This window comes from Desmodus rotundus, chromosome 1 (genome assembly GCF_022682495.2).
Source record: "Desmodus rotundus isolate HL8 chromosome 1, HLdesRot8A.1, whole genome shotgun sequence".
Classification (NCBI taxonomy): domain Eukaryota; kingdom Metazoa; phylum Chordata; class Mammalia; order Chiroptera; family Phyllostomidae; genus Desmodus; species Desmodus rotundus.
In genome coordinates, this window is record NC_071387.1 from 165,659,535 (window position 1) to 165,676,952 (window position 17,418).

At 35.5% G+C, this 17,418-nt stretch overlaps 1 protein-coding gene across 4 annotated transcripts in view; it reads right to left on the reverse strand.

The window, feature by feature from the left end:
- The window catches only part of POLK (DNA polymerase kappa), a 67,078-nt gene that overhangs the window by 11,238 nt on the left and 38,422 nt on the right, over nt 1–17,418 (reverse strand). For 3 of the 4 annotated variants that reach the window (XM_045197914.3, XM_045197915.3, XM_024563584.4), the window contains exons 4-9: nt 17,139–17,291; nt 12,814–12,945; nt 10,020–10,173; nt 6,010–6,246; nt 1,924–2,048; nt 473–639 (exon numbers count right to left, since the gene is read on the reverse strand). In XM_045197914.3, coding sequence (XP_045053849.2) covers nt 473–639; nt 1,924–2,048; nt 6,010–6,246; nt 10,020–10,173; nt 12,814–12,945; nt 17,139–17,291 — 968 coding nt within the window. Of the gene's footprint in view, nt 1–472; nt 640–1,923; nt 2,049–6,009; nt 6,247–10,019; nt 10,174–12,813; nt 12,946–13,395; nt 13,513–17,138; nt 17,292–17,418 lie in introns of those variants that run through there. The other variant, XM_053912522.1, reaches the window with a different exon arrangement.

The window sequence follows — 17,418 nt, forward strand, 5'->3', positions numbered from 1 at the left end:
ATCCAGAACAGTGCCTAACAAAAAGTAAGTATTCAGTATTGAATGAACAAATCATTACAAATCTGGGGGAAAAAATAGTTCATGAAGGTTTTCAAAGAATCATTCAATCTCCTTGTTTAAAAAGTGAATTCGGGAATATGAGCCATCTTCCTTTTCTGAAAAATCTGACCACTAGCCTTCCAGTATTCTTCTGTTCTGAACAAGAAACACATGTACAGAAAAGAAAGTACCCATCATTCCTCTTGTTCATCTATCCAACTGCTGTACCCAACAACCGAGGAGTGATTCTTTATCCCTCTTTTCCTGTTCTCCCACATCCAATCTTCTGACTCTAATTTAAAAATATATTCCAAATTGAACCAGCCTAAAATAATTAAAAAACATGTTATCCTTATAGGTTCCACTTCAATGGTTGGAACTGTTATTTTGGCAAATAATAAATAAAAAGCTGAATGAATACACATATGGATACCTTGGCAGGTGTGTTGAACCCAGACCCATGGAAATCTGTAGGAAATAACGCCAAGATGTTTCAGAGAAAAGAAGAGAAAGTAATGCCCTCTGTTCGTAGAGTTCTGTACAAGTAATAATCCCAAGGGCCTTTAACATTTTCTCTGTAACTTTTCCTATTCCAGAAACCTAGAAGAGAATCAATATTTATTATTAATACATTTTTAAATTAAGGTAAGAACTGACATTGTCATCTCATTATATATTTTATAATCAATACAAGGCATAAAAATATGACTGTATTCATAAGGTATTTTCATAAGAAAACTGCTTTAATTGCTTCTTGGCATTTCCTAAATTAGTGTTTCATGGAAGACTTAAATGTAAAATTCCATGAAATTTTTAAAAGCATTAAAAAAAGAGGAGTTCTGTGGTCAGACAAACTTGGGGAATGCTAGGATAAACAAATTTAAGTTGAGCTCCTCACTGTAACACTTATAAGTCTTTAATATATTAGTATTTTTGTGACTCACAAGGGTGGTAGATTTCAAGTTATTTGACCCCAGAAACTTTTTTATGGAACACCTATTCATACCTTAAAAAACATATTGGGAAACACTGTTTTATAGTTACATCTTACATAATAAACTATTCAGTAATCATTATACATTATATATTTTGATATAGTCTTTCTTCTGAGCATTGAAAATGCTTGATTTAAATTTACTCCTACATTATGTTGAATGAGAAAAGTCCAACCTCCAGGGATGTCCAACTTTTTGGCATCTCTGGGCCACATTGGAGGAAGAAGAGTTGTGTAGGGCCACACATTAAATACATTGCAACATGTAATCACACACAAAAAATCTCATAATGTTTTAAGTAAATTTACGATTTTGTATTAGGCAGCAGGTTGGACACCCCTGTACCTAGGACATTAAATGGTATATAGTGTAATTACTGTTTAAACAGCATATATATATGCAGAAAAATCTAGAAGCTTTAAAAATAATACCCCCCCTTCCTATAACCCTAAAGTATCATTTTACCATTTTAAACATGGTAAAATATTTTGATTTATTTTTTGTCACAAGTAAAATTCTAAATCTCTCTGAAGTATCATTTGTGATCATCTAGCAGCAATCTATACTTTAGAACTAAGATTGTATATTGAGTTACAGCTGAAAGAACTCTTCTCTGTATTCTTTTTATTCCTCTTCTCCTTAGGAGGGGTAAAGTTAAAAGTCTGTCATCTATTACTTTCTTAAAACTTTTCAGCAAACAAGATATCTAAACCTCACATATTAAGGGTTTAATAGAAAGATTTCTTCCAATTCAATCATCCATTGTAGTTCTTGCTATTACCTACTGTTTTAAAACTTTTCAGCTAAGAATTACTATCATCTAAAGAGTGTCTCTTCAGAACTCAGAGTGTATATATATATATAAAATACATTTTATATAAAATCTCACCTTTCTAAGGGGTAAGTCCTTGATGAAATCCATCACAGCTTGTCTGTTGGGGAGAATCTGGTATTGTCCATTTGGTTTATTCTTATCACTGCATACTTTTGCTAACATTGTATTTGGGGCAATGCCTTAAAAGAAGAACACTCTGATGACTCAAAGAAATTAATATGTATGACTTTAAAATATGTGATGACAATATAGGAAAATAATAAATAATGTTAAGTGCAAAAAACCTGAAATGACGTGAAATGCTATTTTAGAACTAACAGTGGGTAAAAGAAAGTGTTTTTAAAAAAACAGTGGGATTAAGCAAAAACACAAAACAAAACAAGAAAACTCATAGTCAGAGACAACAGTATGCTATATACCAGAGGGAAGTGGGGTGGGGAGAAGGAGAAAAGGGTAAAAGGGGATAAATGGTGACGGAAGGAGACTTGACTTTGGGTGGTGAACACAAAATACAATATACAGTTAATGTATTATAAAATTGTATGCTTGAAACCTACATAATTTTATTAATCAATGTCAAATAAATTCAATAAATAAAAATGTATCTATGTTTGAAAAAGAATATTCAGATAATAGCAATAAATTGTAATAATATGCCTTGTTAAATAAATAAGTAAAGATAAAAATAACAGTGGATTATTATCTATCTCCCCTGGGGTTCTATGGTGTTAGAAAAAAGAACTGTTAGTTATTTCACAACAGAAATGAGGACTATTTAAATCTCCATTGTACTTTAAAGTGTAAGAGTAATTCCTGAGTTTATTTAAGTAATACCAGAAGGGACCCAAAAAACTCAGAAATGTATTTATAAAAAATTGTGTATTTATTCTTATGTGTTTAAACTTCAGTCACCTTCAAATGCTCTCCATCTGATGAAATACATCTATTGAGACGTTTTTTCCACTGCTCAAAACAGTCTTTGAACTTGTCGATTTTGATGGCTTTTGATGCTTCTGCCATTTTTTTGTTTCACCTCTTCCACATCGACAAAAAGTTTCCCTTTGAGGACTTTTTTCATCAGGGAAACAAAAAAACAAGTTGTTTGGGGCAATATTGGCTGAACAAGGAGGATGGGGCATGGGGATCATTCTGTTTTTGGTCAAAAACTGTTGAACACTTAGCATGGTATGGACAGGTGTGCTCTTAAATCCCCCATCATGAAATGGGCAAACGTGTTGAAAGAGTCTTCAAAAAAATTCACTGAAGGAGAACCAAGATGGCGGCGTAGGTAGACACACTTTGCCTCCTCGCACAACCAGAACTGACAGAGAATCGAACAGCAAGGGGGACCAACACCAAGAAAATAGAAAATAAACATTCATCCAGACTGGTAGGAGGGGCGGAGACGGGCACTGGGGTGGAGAGGACTCGCGTGGCTGTGGCGGGACTGAGACTGGCGGAGTGTGGGACAAATGGCGCAGGCAGTCTGAGCACTAGCAGACCCTGCGGCCCCACATTTGCACAGATAAACCCAGAGGGCCGGACTCAGAGTGGTGGAGAACGGGGCAGGCAGAGCAGCGGGTAGCAACCCGAGGCACCACATTCGCCCACAGATAAACGGGACGAACGTCGGGGAGAGAAGCAGACCACGTAACCCAGGGCTCCAGCTCAGGGAAATAAAGCCTCAAACCTCTGATTGAAAACGCCCGTGGGGGTTGGGGCGGCAGCGGGAGAGACTCCCAGCCTCACAGGAGAGGTTGTTGGAGAGACCCACAGGGGCCTAGAGTGTGTACAGGCCCACTTACTCGGGAACCAGCACCAGAGTGGCCCAGTTTGATTGTGGGTAGCAGAGTGAAAGATTGAAAGCCAGAGGAGAGTGAGGCGGGCGCCATTGCTCCCGCTCGGCCCCTCCCCCACGTACAGCGTCACAGCGCAGCGACCAGCATTACCCCGCCCCAGTGAACACCTAAGGCTCCGCCCCTTAAAGTAACAGATGCGCCAAGACAAACAAACAAACAAAAAAATGGCCCAAATGACAGAACGCTTCAAAGCTCCAGAAAAAATACAACTAAGCGACGAAGAGATAGCCAACCTATCGGATGCACAGTTCAAAGCACTGGTTATCAATATGCTCACAGACTTGGTTGAATCTATTCGAAAAACAGATGGAAAAATGAAGCCTATGCTAAGAGAAACAAAGGAAAATGTACAGGGAACCAATAGTGATGAGAAGGAAACTGGGACTCAAATCAATGGTGTGGACCAGAAGGAAGAAACAAACATCCAACCAGAAAAGAATGAAGAAACAAGAACTTGGAAAAATGAGGAGAGGCTTAAGAACCTCCCGGACGCATTGAAACGTTCCGACATCCGAATTATAGGGGTGCCAGAAGGAGAAGAGGAAGAACAAAAAATTGAAAACTTATTTGAACAAATAATGAAGGAGAACTTCCCTAATCTGGCAAAGGAAATAGACTTCTGGGAAGTCCAGGAAGCTCAGAGAGTCCCAAAGAAGCTGGACCCAAGGAGGAACACGCCAAGGCACATCATCATTACATTACCCAAGATTAAACGCAAGGACCTACATCCAAGATTACTGTATCCAGCAAAGCTATCACTTAGAATGGAAGGGAAGATAAAGTGCTTCTCAGATAAGGTCAAGTTAAAGAAGTTCATCATCACCAAGCCCTTATTATATGAAATGTTAAAGGGAGTTACCTAAGAAAAAGAAGATCAAAAATAGGAACAGTAAAAATGACAGCAAACTCACAGTTATTAACGGCCATACATAAAACAAAAATGAGAGCAAACTAGGCAAACAACTAGAACATGAGGGTTGTCATTAAGGGGGTGGGAGAGGGAGGGGAGGGAAAGGTACAGAGAGTAAGTAGCATAGATGATAGGTAGAAAATAGACAGGGGGAGGGTAAAAATAGTGTAGGAAATTTAGAAGCCAAAGAACTTATAAGTATGACCTATGGACATGAACTATAGGGGGGGAATGTGGGAGGGAGGGGGGTGGACAGAATGGAGTGGAGTGGGGGGGAAATGGGACAACTGTAATAGCATAATCAATAAATATATTAAAAAAAATATTTTAAACCATGAAAAAAAAAAATTCACTGAAGCAAAACGCAGCCTCTCACAACGCCACCAGCTGGTACACTGACATAGAGGGGTTCCTAGAACACTCACTTAGTGGGGAAAGTCTGTACCACAAGTGGCCCACCCTCCAGAAGATAATTCTGGTTTTTAGGGGACCTCCCTTTTGTATTGCTAACTTCCATACCATCTATAGTAAAAACATAGTCTAGCTTATAGAAATGATCCAGAATATAAATTAGTTTACGCTTTGAAAAGGTCTTTTGTATAAATTATCCACATAAAATATCAAAAATTCTGGGTTGTATATTTAAAACAATAATAATGAAATGTGTGCATCATTTTTATGTTACAGAGTAAAGTACTACTTTTAATGATTAAATGAAATTGAAATAAAAATATTAGAATATAATCATTAAATAGTTCATTGAAATGTTTATACACATCTCCCTAAATTTTATTACTGTTCTCAGGCTTTGGTATATAAAGAGAAGACCAACCTCATCTTAATATGGCTTATATAAGATAATTTAGGATCCTTAAGATGAACATCAGCCTCTATGCTAAGCAGTTACCCTTATGGGTTACTGACATATGTAAAGCTCTTCTTCCCTTCACTGGATGGTCCTAGACTGTTGTGTTGCTAGTTGGTGATTCTTCAGTCTACTACCTTGTGGCCATCTGGGGTCTCTCCTGCACTGTAACCCTGGAAGGGCTACAGTCTTCCAAGGGACAAGCAATAAAACGCTATGTCCAAAAATAATTAAAATATAATTTGTGCTTAAAAAAAGAAAAGCTACATGAGATTTACAATAGTTTTTTTTTCCCTCACCTTTGGGCTCAAGGGCTTTTTGGCTTAATTCCAACTTACCTGTAGGTTCTATGCCTTCTAAATAGGTTGTTAGAAGTTGAATAAAAAAAATAATGGATAAGTAAAATGTTACCCTATACTTCATAATAACAAACTACTAACATTACACATGAATTAGCCAGTCCCACAACTGTAAGTATTGCAGCCATCAATATCCTGTGTAAGTACCTGCACTGGCCGTCAGTGTTGTTTTTTGCTCGATTCTGAAACGAATTTCCTTTACCACTTCCTCGGCTGATGTTCCAAAAACAACGGAGTTTTGAACTGTTTGAGGATTATTTTGTTCACTGTTCACTTGGGAAGTATTTCTTGGGGGCTGCAAATCAGGAGGACTATCTTCAAAAAGTAATGGAGAGATGGACCGTTCATGCTCACTCAGTTTATTAAGCTCCTCTTCTGGCTTACCTAAATTAGAGACAGGAACAATAACTCACCTTCATTCTAAGAAGCATATACTTCATAAGTCAGGTTTGGCTACATTCTTTCTAAAGACAACATAAATATAGTTTAGTTTTGTTTCTAAGAACCAAGGTCAGAAATGTCATAATTTAGATTTTATAACTGTTTTAAAAAGAAAATAATGATTCTAAGGTTTAAAAAAATATATATATTAGCCATTTCCATAGTATACATTTTAAAAGGAAATATCCTAAGTAAAACTCACTAATTATTGTACCTATACCACATTAATTTTTTCTCAGAAAATGAAAGCTTTCTTTTTGTTTGGTTACTTATTTCCAGGGGAAGAATAGACTTCTTTTTTTTTTTTCCTTTTTAAAAAAAATTTATTTATTTATTTTTATTCAGTTACAATTGTCTAAGAATAGACTTCTTAAATTAGAATTTAATAATGAGAAGGAATTAAGCAATCTAGAATAAATTCCTAAGAAAATAAGTTTTGTTTTAGAGGAAAAAAACTTATATTTCCTTCAATTATGGAACACACTTTTCATATATTAACATAATCTGAACTTTCTTCTTTAAATGCTGATTTTAATTTTGACTTGTCTGTTACTAAAGGATCAATTTTACTAAAGGCATATTTGAAAAAAATAGAAATTACTTCTGGGTGTTATACAAATTCTTTTTTTTATTTATAGTCTCTATATTTACATATGCATATCCATTAAAACATAGAAATTCTGTGTTTTAAAAAGGTCTGATGGGGTAACCATTGTCCCAGGTTCAGGGAAAGAAGCCTTTACTACTATCAATAGGCTGCAAACTACTATATTTTGCCATGTGTAAGGCACACTTTTTTGCCCAAATTTTTTGGGGGGAAAATAAGTATGAGCATTATACATGGGTAGTACTAATTCTGTATCTATACAAATGTTTTTAATTTCCTTAGTTTATGCTTATGCGTTAAGAGTGTAACGCTAGAAAGTGATAACAATATCCATATGCAAAACAATACCTGGAATACAATAATCGGTTTTCTTTAAATATAAATAAATAAGTAATTAGAAAACAAGAATGAAAGATTTTTTATCCTGAAAGTTTGGGCCAAAATCGTGGGTACACATTATACATGGGAAAATACAGTAATATTATTATTAAAAGGTAGAGTAAAAATATCTATCTGATTATTACCTCATTTCATTTGCATTTTTCATAAATGGGCTGTAAAATACACTTAAATATATACTGGTACTAAAAATGTCCTCATGAGTAAATCCATTAAAGACTTTACTTTGTGGGCTTAATGGAGGAGAAATACAGTTTAAATGCACTTATAACTAAGATTAACAACAGAGCTTTCTGATCTCATTTCATAATTTTATTAGATTAAATGTTTTCCAAATTAAGGTAAGTGCAGAAGCAAAAATTAAATTTCTAATTTTAACACATATATGAATGCATAGAATTTTAAAAATGAACTTGGAAGATCTTCTAAAGATAATGTAAGTAATATGACAAACATCCAATTCATTTCCATTTTAAAGTATACAATACGAATTTAGTTACAGAGAGATGTTTTCCAAATCTAAATCCCTAGGCCATTTACAAAATAAGCCTTATTTTCAAACTTACATTAGCTGTTATTTGTGTGCTTCAGTCCTTCCATGTGCCATGTTCTGGTTTAAATTGCAAAGCAATTCAGAGGGGATTAAAACTGGTGGTTGAAATGTTATTTATTTACTTAGACCGCGTTTCCCCATACACCCCTGGATGGGTGGAAGTCAAGGCAGAGAGAGGAGAAAACCTGCCGCTCAAGGAAGGCACACACCTGTCCTGTTCACAAGTCCCTTCTGCAGAGTCCTCACGCCATCTTCCTGTTTCTCACGCCTCTATCACCCTGCCCTTGGGTGAGTTGCACTGATAGCAGAACACTATACATGGCAGGAGGCAAAGCATGCTCCCTTCGGTTTCATTGTTAAGAGCTGCTGAATGGCATAGTTACTTTTCAAGTCTGTCTACTCTGTGAGGCATGCATGAGCCACTAAATGCCAAAGTGGTTTCTCACTGGCTTTCTGAAGGAAATATCTTTATAATCCCCTAACTGAGGTGATCAGAGTCCAAAACTAAGGTTTCTTATAATCTGAAACACTAGGATTAAAACACCCATTTGGATGGCAAAGTGCTAAAAAAGTACAGTATTTTAGTTTCATACATTCCTTGACACTCATGATTCAGATTTACATGGCAGAATAAATGTACGATAATTATTTTATTTGTATATACACATAGTAGTTAGCAATATTTTCCCAAAGACCACATCTTTTAGAAAAGGGGCAAATAGCATAAAACTGTCTTGGACTTTACAGAAGAAGCTGCATCAATCACCTGTACAGCTCAACTCACAGCTTCCCATGGCACAATGGGAAATCAGCTATGCCCGAGAGTCAGCCCACAGATATTTATATATTTCTAAAAAGGGTCAAGCTATTTACATTGCTTAAAAGTATGAAACATAAGAATAGGAAAGCACATAAATATGTTTAAAGCAATAGATATTAAAAATTCACATCTTCATAATGAGTTTAGACATATTATAATAAATAAAAAGAACATTAGTAGAGAATGAAAACATTTACCTTAGTCCCAATGTAACTTTTAAAAAACATATATAAAAATAATTGTTATGGAAGGCCCCCAGGGGATGCTTTGACATAATCATTTATTGCCCCCCACCCCTTTCTCTTGTGAAAAGTAAGGAAATAACAAAGTGAGAATTTAAGCAAAGTGATGTGAGGCTTTTTGTGCCACTTCCCCAAACAATCAAGTAAAACTAAGGAATAAAATGTTTTGTTCCAAGCCTTTGTGCAGAAATTATCCTTGTTTATTTTTAATGTTTCTATTAAAGAGACTTTCCTTTTAGAACTGTAAAGAAGGTGGAGAAGTTGCTCCAAAGATTTGAGACCCAGGCAATGTAAGAGTTAGAATTTTTCCACTGAGAACCCACCGCTTTTGCTTCAGGGGCACAGACAGCGGTGCCCTCTGAAGCTGTCAATGAGTTGTGCACATGGAATGTGGCAGTCGCTGTGAGCAAAACCCCTCTGTTTCTACCTTTTAATCCAGGTGGACTTGGCTCAGGGTCCAGGACCCCTCAAACACTTGGAATAATGGTAAGTATGAGAGAAAGTTGAAAGCAGTATTCATAACATCTTCATGTTTCTTGGTATCATTTTGGATAGGTAATAAAGGGACCACTTAAAAAGCACCCGCTGGGTCATTAAACTTCTGTTTCATCATATATAAAAGAGTAAAAGTAAGGTCTAAGGCAAAGAAGAGAGTTGGGAGTTGTTAATTTGGGAAATGAAGGAAAAAAACCCACCCAACGTTTATGCTTGAAGCAAATTTTTAAAAAACTATTTGCAATTACGACAAAAGGCCACCTTAAAGAGACAAGCCCCTCAGATTCAATGCATTCCAACCTTTCTTAGTTTGATTTTAGGAAAAGAACTGCTATGAAATCGCTTTGTTCAGGGTCTGCACAGTCTTAAAGTCTAGATATTTAACAACTGCATTTGGTTTAAAAGTAACATTTCACATATTTAACTCAGAAAACCTACTGGTATATTATAAGTTTCTGATTTTTCATTTTTAATAATTTTTCATAATAAAGGTACAGCTAGCTAGTCCAACCACCTATGCATGCTAATAGGTTAACTAGGTTAATTCAAATTCAAAGGGTTTTTTATTTGTTAGCTTGATTATTGTAATAAATTGCTTACCATTTTCTAGAGAGTTCCCTGTTTTGATGAAATATTTTCTTTTGTCCTCAGGCCAATTTTGTCTTTCCTGTAAGTGCGTTGTTATATTCAAGTAGGCTTCGTCGAGACTCGTGGCCATAAAATTGGGATCATAATCAGCAAGTATTTCCTTAACCTTCAAAATGAACAACATGGTTTAATGTTTGCTGCCATAGCAAAACCTGTCACATACAGCCGATAAGAAAAATTATATTCTTACTTTGCAACTATAGTAACAACCCTGCAATCAATAGCTCATGGATTTAGGGAATAAATAATTTACTGCCAGGGCAAACTTGTCCAAATTCTTTTCCGTATGAAAATAGCTCATGAATGCAGAAGACCAGGTTTATTTGATACAACCTCTATTTAGCAACCTATATCTAGATACAGTAAGTGATTTAAATAAGCCTCAGACAACATCACTCTGGTAGGCACAGAAAAAATGGTTAAGCACTGCAATTTGAAGTAGTTGATCAAAAGTAGAAATAGGAAGGAACAATAGGATCCTGTTCCCCCTCACCTTTTATGATGGTTTTTGTACATTTTTAAAAGGAATAATCGTACGTAATGGTACTATATTGCTTTAGAAAGCAGTTCTATTTCAATTAATTATAACATGTACATAAAACTCCACTCAGTACACACATTAATGCATGTATCCATTCCAGAACACAAAGCTCAATTATCAGGATTTATAGTGGAAAAGATGACAAAAATCTGTAGTGCCTGTGTCTGTAATAAATGATGGAGAGAAGTCTGGAGTTGCATCTTGGGATAACAGAAATATATAAGGAGATCAGAATCTCTGTATGATTCCAGAAATGCCTTTGACATAAGATAGTTTTATTACTCATGAAACCAATTTTTTTTACTCATTCACCTATTTATTTTTTTCTTTATTTTTTAACCTATGAAATATTAGCTGAAATTAGAGGAAATGGTTGCCAAAATAATATGTATGTTAGAAAAACATACTTGCTAAATTATGTTATGGTTCCATTTAGTATTTAAAAGCTGTCTGCTGTACCAGGAGAAAGCCTTTCTTTATGATTTATAAAAAGAAAGCTTTTTAGCTTAATGTAAGTATGAACAGCTGAGTGAAAGGTAATTTTAGAAAACGGTGACATAAAACTTGGCTACGCTTTGCTCAGAGAGAACCTTAATTAAGTCTGTTCTTATAGAAGAAACTGTTTTTATGATGTACTCAAAAAGAATCTTTCTAGTGAAAATGGAACTCTGGAAAGTCTGTAGTTGGCAGCCGACTAAGATTACTCTGAATGAGCAGTACTCCTTAGAGGCACTGAGCACTCACTAACTTTCCTTACACAGGACACGGCTTTGAGAATGAGAATAGATGTGTTCCAGTAAATAGCAAGTACTTAGGCTTCCAGAACAGTTCAAGCTATCTCATTATTTTCGACAAAACAAAATAGCTTTCCTTAAACTTATAAACAAAGGCATAAATATTAATGTATTTATAGCCAGGGAATTTATGCTGTCGTTCATTTAAACATAAAAACCCATTTGTTATCTGCAAATAAACTAGCTAGATCCTACCCAAATTTGAAGAAAGATTTCTCCAATTTATGCAAATAACTAAAGATAACTAAAATCAATTTAGTTCTCATTGTCATACTGTGCAAAGTTTTACTGAATTAAAGTAGGACTTAAAAAAAACCTTTCTTACAAAGTCTTTGAAAGATTTTCAAACTTATTAAGGGCCTACATTTATGGCCAGCATTTTATCTCTTTCTAATTAGGAATACAGGAAAACAGATAAGCAGTAAGCAAATGTGAATGTGTTTCTCCAACTCACCCCCCACCAGAGGTAGGCGCAAAAGTACTTGCTGCCACAGACTGTTTAAGTTTTTAAAAATTTTGTGTGGGATATCATTTTAATTTGGGAGGGGCCATTTCTCGGGGAAATGAGGTGGAATACAAATAAGAGGAGTGAATCTAAAGGCCATTTGCATGACTAAAAAAGAGTAAGTACTAGGACATGGTTTTTTAAATGTTTCAATTCAGACAGCAGTTTATAACCCATTGCATTTTACCTCACTTGTCTTAGTGTTTGAGGTGACATTCCAAAGTTTTAATTTATAACTTAAGTTCCAGCACTGGTATGATAGCTAAGTTATCAAAAACAGAGAAAATGGCAGTTTTTCATATATGAGAGTTTAGGCAATTTTACTGTATAATCAAATCTTTATACTTCCGAGATCCTTTTCAAAGCAACAGATTATTCCCTTTTTTCTTTATCAGTCTCCTAGACATTAAATGCTCATAAGCATCTTTACTGGGTTGTGGGCCAAGGAAAGCGCTAATCAAAATAAGTGAAGTCTGTTCCTGTTTAAAAACATGGATAAAAAAATTATTCAGAAAAGAGGTTCAAATTAATGACTTGAGTAGATTCTATAAATTATAAATATCAGGTAGGGTACATAAGAAAATGTACAGTGCACATTAAGAAAAAAGCTAAAGTTAATTTAGGTTATAATTAAGGCAATTCAAAGTTTTCTGGGGAGACAGAGTTTTTTAAGCAGAAGAAAAAAACATGTGGAAAAGCGAAGAACTGGGAAATATGAGGATGAATTCTAGATACGATATGTAGCTCAGTATTCAGTATACAGGCTGAAGAAGTGGTAGGAGGTCAGACTGAAGGGTTAAACTACAGCCAAATTGTGATGTGTGAAGGCATGTGGACTTGACTTTGTAGCTGACAGGAAATCAGTGAAAAGCTATAAATAAGTAGGGAGTGAGACATTAGACTCACCTCTCTACTCACAGCTCGGTATATGTCGAAGTTTGGAGGCACTATAGTAAGTTGTGGGCAGAGTTTTTTAGCAATAAATCCTGGCATGGCTGCGCGAACTCCAAACCTCCTTGCATGGTAATTTGAGGTACTCTGAAAGAAAACGGGCCACATGGGAAAAAATAGAGAAACCTAAATGAACACATTGATTGACACATTCAAAGGAAACACATTACTGACATGCGTTTTCAATTCAAGGGCATTTCTCTTATAGGTCACTGTCTCAAATCAAGCTTATTTTTATACTATAAAGATTTGTACTACGATAGCATGACTCTCTCACTGCTGTGCCATATTTATAATGTGACACCAGGTAAGAAGCAAGACTGTGCTAATAAAAAAGCTCCCTCACGTTTCCAGTAACTAAACTTCATTGGTTTTAAGGGTATACCCATAATACAGTACTATATATGAAAGTTTGGATGATAGTGGGTGATGTTACATACAAGTAAGAGTATAGCCCTGGCCGAGTGGCTCAGTTGGTTGGAGCGTCATCCTGTACACAAAAAAGTTGGGAGTTTGATCCCCGGTCAGGGCACATACCTAGTTTGCAGGTTCAATCCCCGGTCAGGGTGTACACAGGAGGCAACTGATGATGTTTCTCTCTCACATCGATGTCCTCTCTCTTTCTCTCTCTCTCTCTCTCTCTTTTTCCCTTCCTCTCTCTCTAAAATCAATAAACATGACCTTGGGTGAGGATTTTAAAAAAAATTTAATATTTAAAAAATAGTAATAATATACTAATAATAGTAAAACATAACTATAAAGTAACATAGTATAAACAACATAGATGGTACATGCAATTAATAGCATGGAAAGTAACAGTATGGTGTAATAGTACATGTTTGAAATTTGATCTACTTGGGATTTTGGAAATTTTTCATCTAGAACAAAAAATCAAAGGTCTAATATATGGTCAGTAAAATTAAGTCTCCAAAATGAAGTAATAAAGGCTTAAAAGAACTTTAAAAGTTTTATTTCTTAAGACTTGAATATTTTTTTTGGTGAATACATTTTGACGAGGAGATAGAAGTAAAAAACTGAGAGTAAAGAGAACATTACTTATTAAATCCAAAAATGACACCCAGCAACAGTCTCTGTCATTATGCGAGACCATAGCTTTTATCACAAATGAAATCTTTGTTTGGAATTTTAAATGAAAAGTCAAAGAAATGCAAAACAGAATCTATCAAATGGAGTAATTATTTCAGAATAATAACATTATATAGCCGTTAATGATTTTTTAAATAGCATTAAAGAAATCTTGATATACTCTAAACTATGTAATCCATGGTCAGTATTCTGGAACAAAAAATGCAGATGGCACTAGAATGGCAAACCAATGCTTAAATATAAATAAGTCTAATGGAATTGATATAAAAGCTAGATCTATAGTAGAGTAGAAACAAAATTTTAGGTATGACTTCCTTTAACTTTTAGGTTTGTGGTAGATGGTAAATCATAGCCACAGTAGCTTACAGTTCCTCCTATCAAAAGGTGGGTTCTAGTTCCTCATGCCAAGTGACTTGCATTGTGACATGCTCTGACCAAAAGACTGTGAGGGAGTGACATTATGTGAGTCATGAAGCTTAGGCGTTACAAAGTCAGCAGCCTCAGTCTTGGTATTTTGGGACCCTGCAACCATGTGAAGACCTCAGGTTAGATTAATGAATAATAACGCACCATGAGAGGGGGAAGCTGAATGACTGGAAGCCATTCCTGCCACTTCAGTCAGCTGAAGTGCCAAGCATATTAGTGAAGCCATTTCAGACCTTCCAGCCTCAGCTAAATAGCTCTAGCCAATCCCAGGTACAGTAGAGACTAGCCATCTCCATGGTACTTTGCTCAAATTATAGAATCATGAGCACATAAATGATTCTATAATTTATTTTTAGATTCAATGAAATGTAAAATTTTACTGAATCTAAATAAATGGTTGTCCACTAAGTACCGAAGGGGTTCATCATGCAGCAATAAATAAGTGCTACCGGGCCCCAGTTCCAACTGTGAGTGCCAACTTAAACATTTCAAGCACCCACCAAATTCATTCAAGAAGAATTCTAACTGTAACAGACTGTTTTAATCAAATATGTGTCACTACAACCACTACGGCACAGATACATTTTTATTAGTTTAACAGGACAAAAACAATTAAGCTTCAAATCTCATTAGACAGAAAATCTATTAGGTCAGCATACATACAAGGGAAGTAATCTTGTTTAAATATAACAGGTAATCATTTTGAATTTGGAAATAATAACCAATTGTTAGGAGGATAAAAATTATAGGAAAGAAATATTTTGTGAATTTAACAGTGGGGTTAGCTTTAACATGACTACTCCACGTGTGTATAAATATATGTACTTATATGTGCACACATATAAGTACATATACATGCATAGTATGCATCTGTATACTATATATTTGCAGATACATGCATACACACATTTCATATGTTATATATAAACATATACTCATATTATATATAGCATTATGCATTAAAAATTTTTTGTTGTTGATTCTAGAGAGAGAGGAAGAGGGGAGAGAGAGAAACATCAATTTGTTGTTCCACTTATTTATACATTCATTGGTTGATTCTTGTATGTGCCCCGACAGGAGATTGAACCTGCAACCTTAGTGTACGGGGGCGACACTCTAACCAACTGAGCTACCCGGCCAGGGCCTAGTGTTATATATTCCTAATGAAATTAAATATATTTACTCAAATATTAGTTGATGATTTATAGGAAAGGGGAGTATCCTTTCAATAAACACTGTTTTGGGAACAGGACTATTAGTTGCCTTCAAACTCGTGGGAGCAGAGATAATGAACAGATTATAATTTTGTAATAAAATAATAACTTAGTAGGAATCAGGTTTATAGCTAAGGCATTGGAAGGTGTTAGGGGACAGGCAAGAACCCTCCTTGTTTCTCTTGAACATTTTTTTAATGCCAAAACCTATCTATTCCAGTTGCTACTTCTAATTCCCAACACATTTTTAGCTACATATGGCTATCTTGGTCATCTTTACCTTCTATGGTTAAGCTGGAAATCAGGAAGAGCAACATAGTAATCAGAAAAGCAAAGGTTCCAAGTCAAGGGAAAAACTACTTAATTAAGTACTACATCAATGATGTATGTTACTCTAGAACTGGTTGGCAAACCTTTTCTGTAAAGGTCCAGATGGTAATTACTTAGGCTTTACAATCACAAAGTCTCTATTGCAAGTACTCAGCGAAGCTCTTTTAGTGAAACACCAATAATAAATTAATAATGGGTGTGACTGTTTCAGTAAAATTTTGTTTACAAAGAAGGCAGCAGGCTGGATTAGCATGCAGGCCATTGTTTGCAAACCTTAGCTTTAGAATATCATTTTTCCTTTTTCTTCAATTTTCTTTAACTAGAACAGTTACAAGGTGAGCCCTAAGAAACCTGGAATTTATTTATAAAAAGTTGTTTATTTATTCTTACATGTTTAAACTTTAATTACCTTCCAAGCACTGTCCATTTGATGAAATACACCTATCGAGACATTTTTTCCACTGCTCAAAACAGTTTTTGAACTTGTCAATCCTAATGCCTTTTAGTGCAGTTTTTTGTTTTGTTTCACCTCTTCCACATAAGCAAAACATTTCCCTTTGAGACCATTTTTCATTACGGGAAACAAGAAAAGAGGGAGGGGTAAAAAAAGACGCTCGGGTGATATCAGGTAAACAGGGAGGGTAAGGCCTGGGGGTCATGCTGCTATTGGTCAAAAACTGCTGAATACTCAGCTCCGTGTGGGCAGGTGTGCTCATAAATCACCCATCACAAAATAGGCAAGCACATTGAAAGGGTCTTTAAAAAAATTTCACTGAAGCCAAACATGACCTCTCACAACAACCACGAGCTGGTACATTGATACAGATGGGTTCCTAGTGGGGGAAGCCTGTTCTACAAGTGGCCCGCCCTCCAGAAGATAATTCTGGTTTTTTGGGGTCCTCCCTCATACTTAAGAAAAATATAATTTGCAACAAAGAGATACAATGCCTCTCTACCATTTACCAGTTTTGTAACTTTAGGGAAGTTATTAAACACTCTTCTGAGTTTGTTTTCTTATCTGTCGAGTGGAAACGAAAATCTGTCCCTAATGGGATATGAAAAGGATCCAGCAATTGAACACACAGAGCAACCAGAAAATTACTCAGTCAACTGGTAGAATTCAATAAAGCCTTTCCCCTTCATAAACCAGGAAGGCTTACTTGAATGTATTATGAAATTTCCTTTTTGTCTTTATCTACTTACCAACATACTAGATGATCCTACAGCAATGGGTTTATCCTTCAGCTCTGGATTGTCCCTCATTTCTACAGCTGCATAGAAGGCATCCATGTCAATGTGCACTATGGTATTGGTCAGGTCCCGGCTCTGTTCCAATTCCATTGCACATCTGTCAACCTTAATTTTTAAAAAGTTAATGAACCTTTGACAACATAATATTGTAACACTATTGTAATCATAACATTAATCTTTTACTGGGCATCTGTTTATCTGTCTCTGTTCATCTATCCATCCATCGTTCATC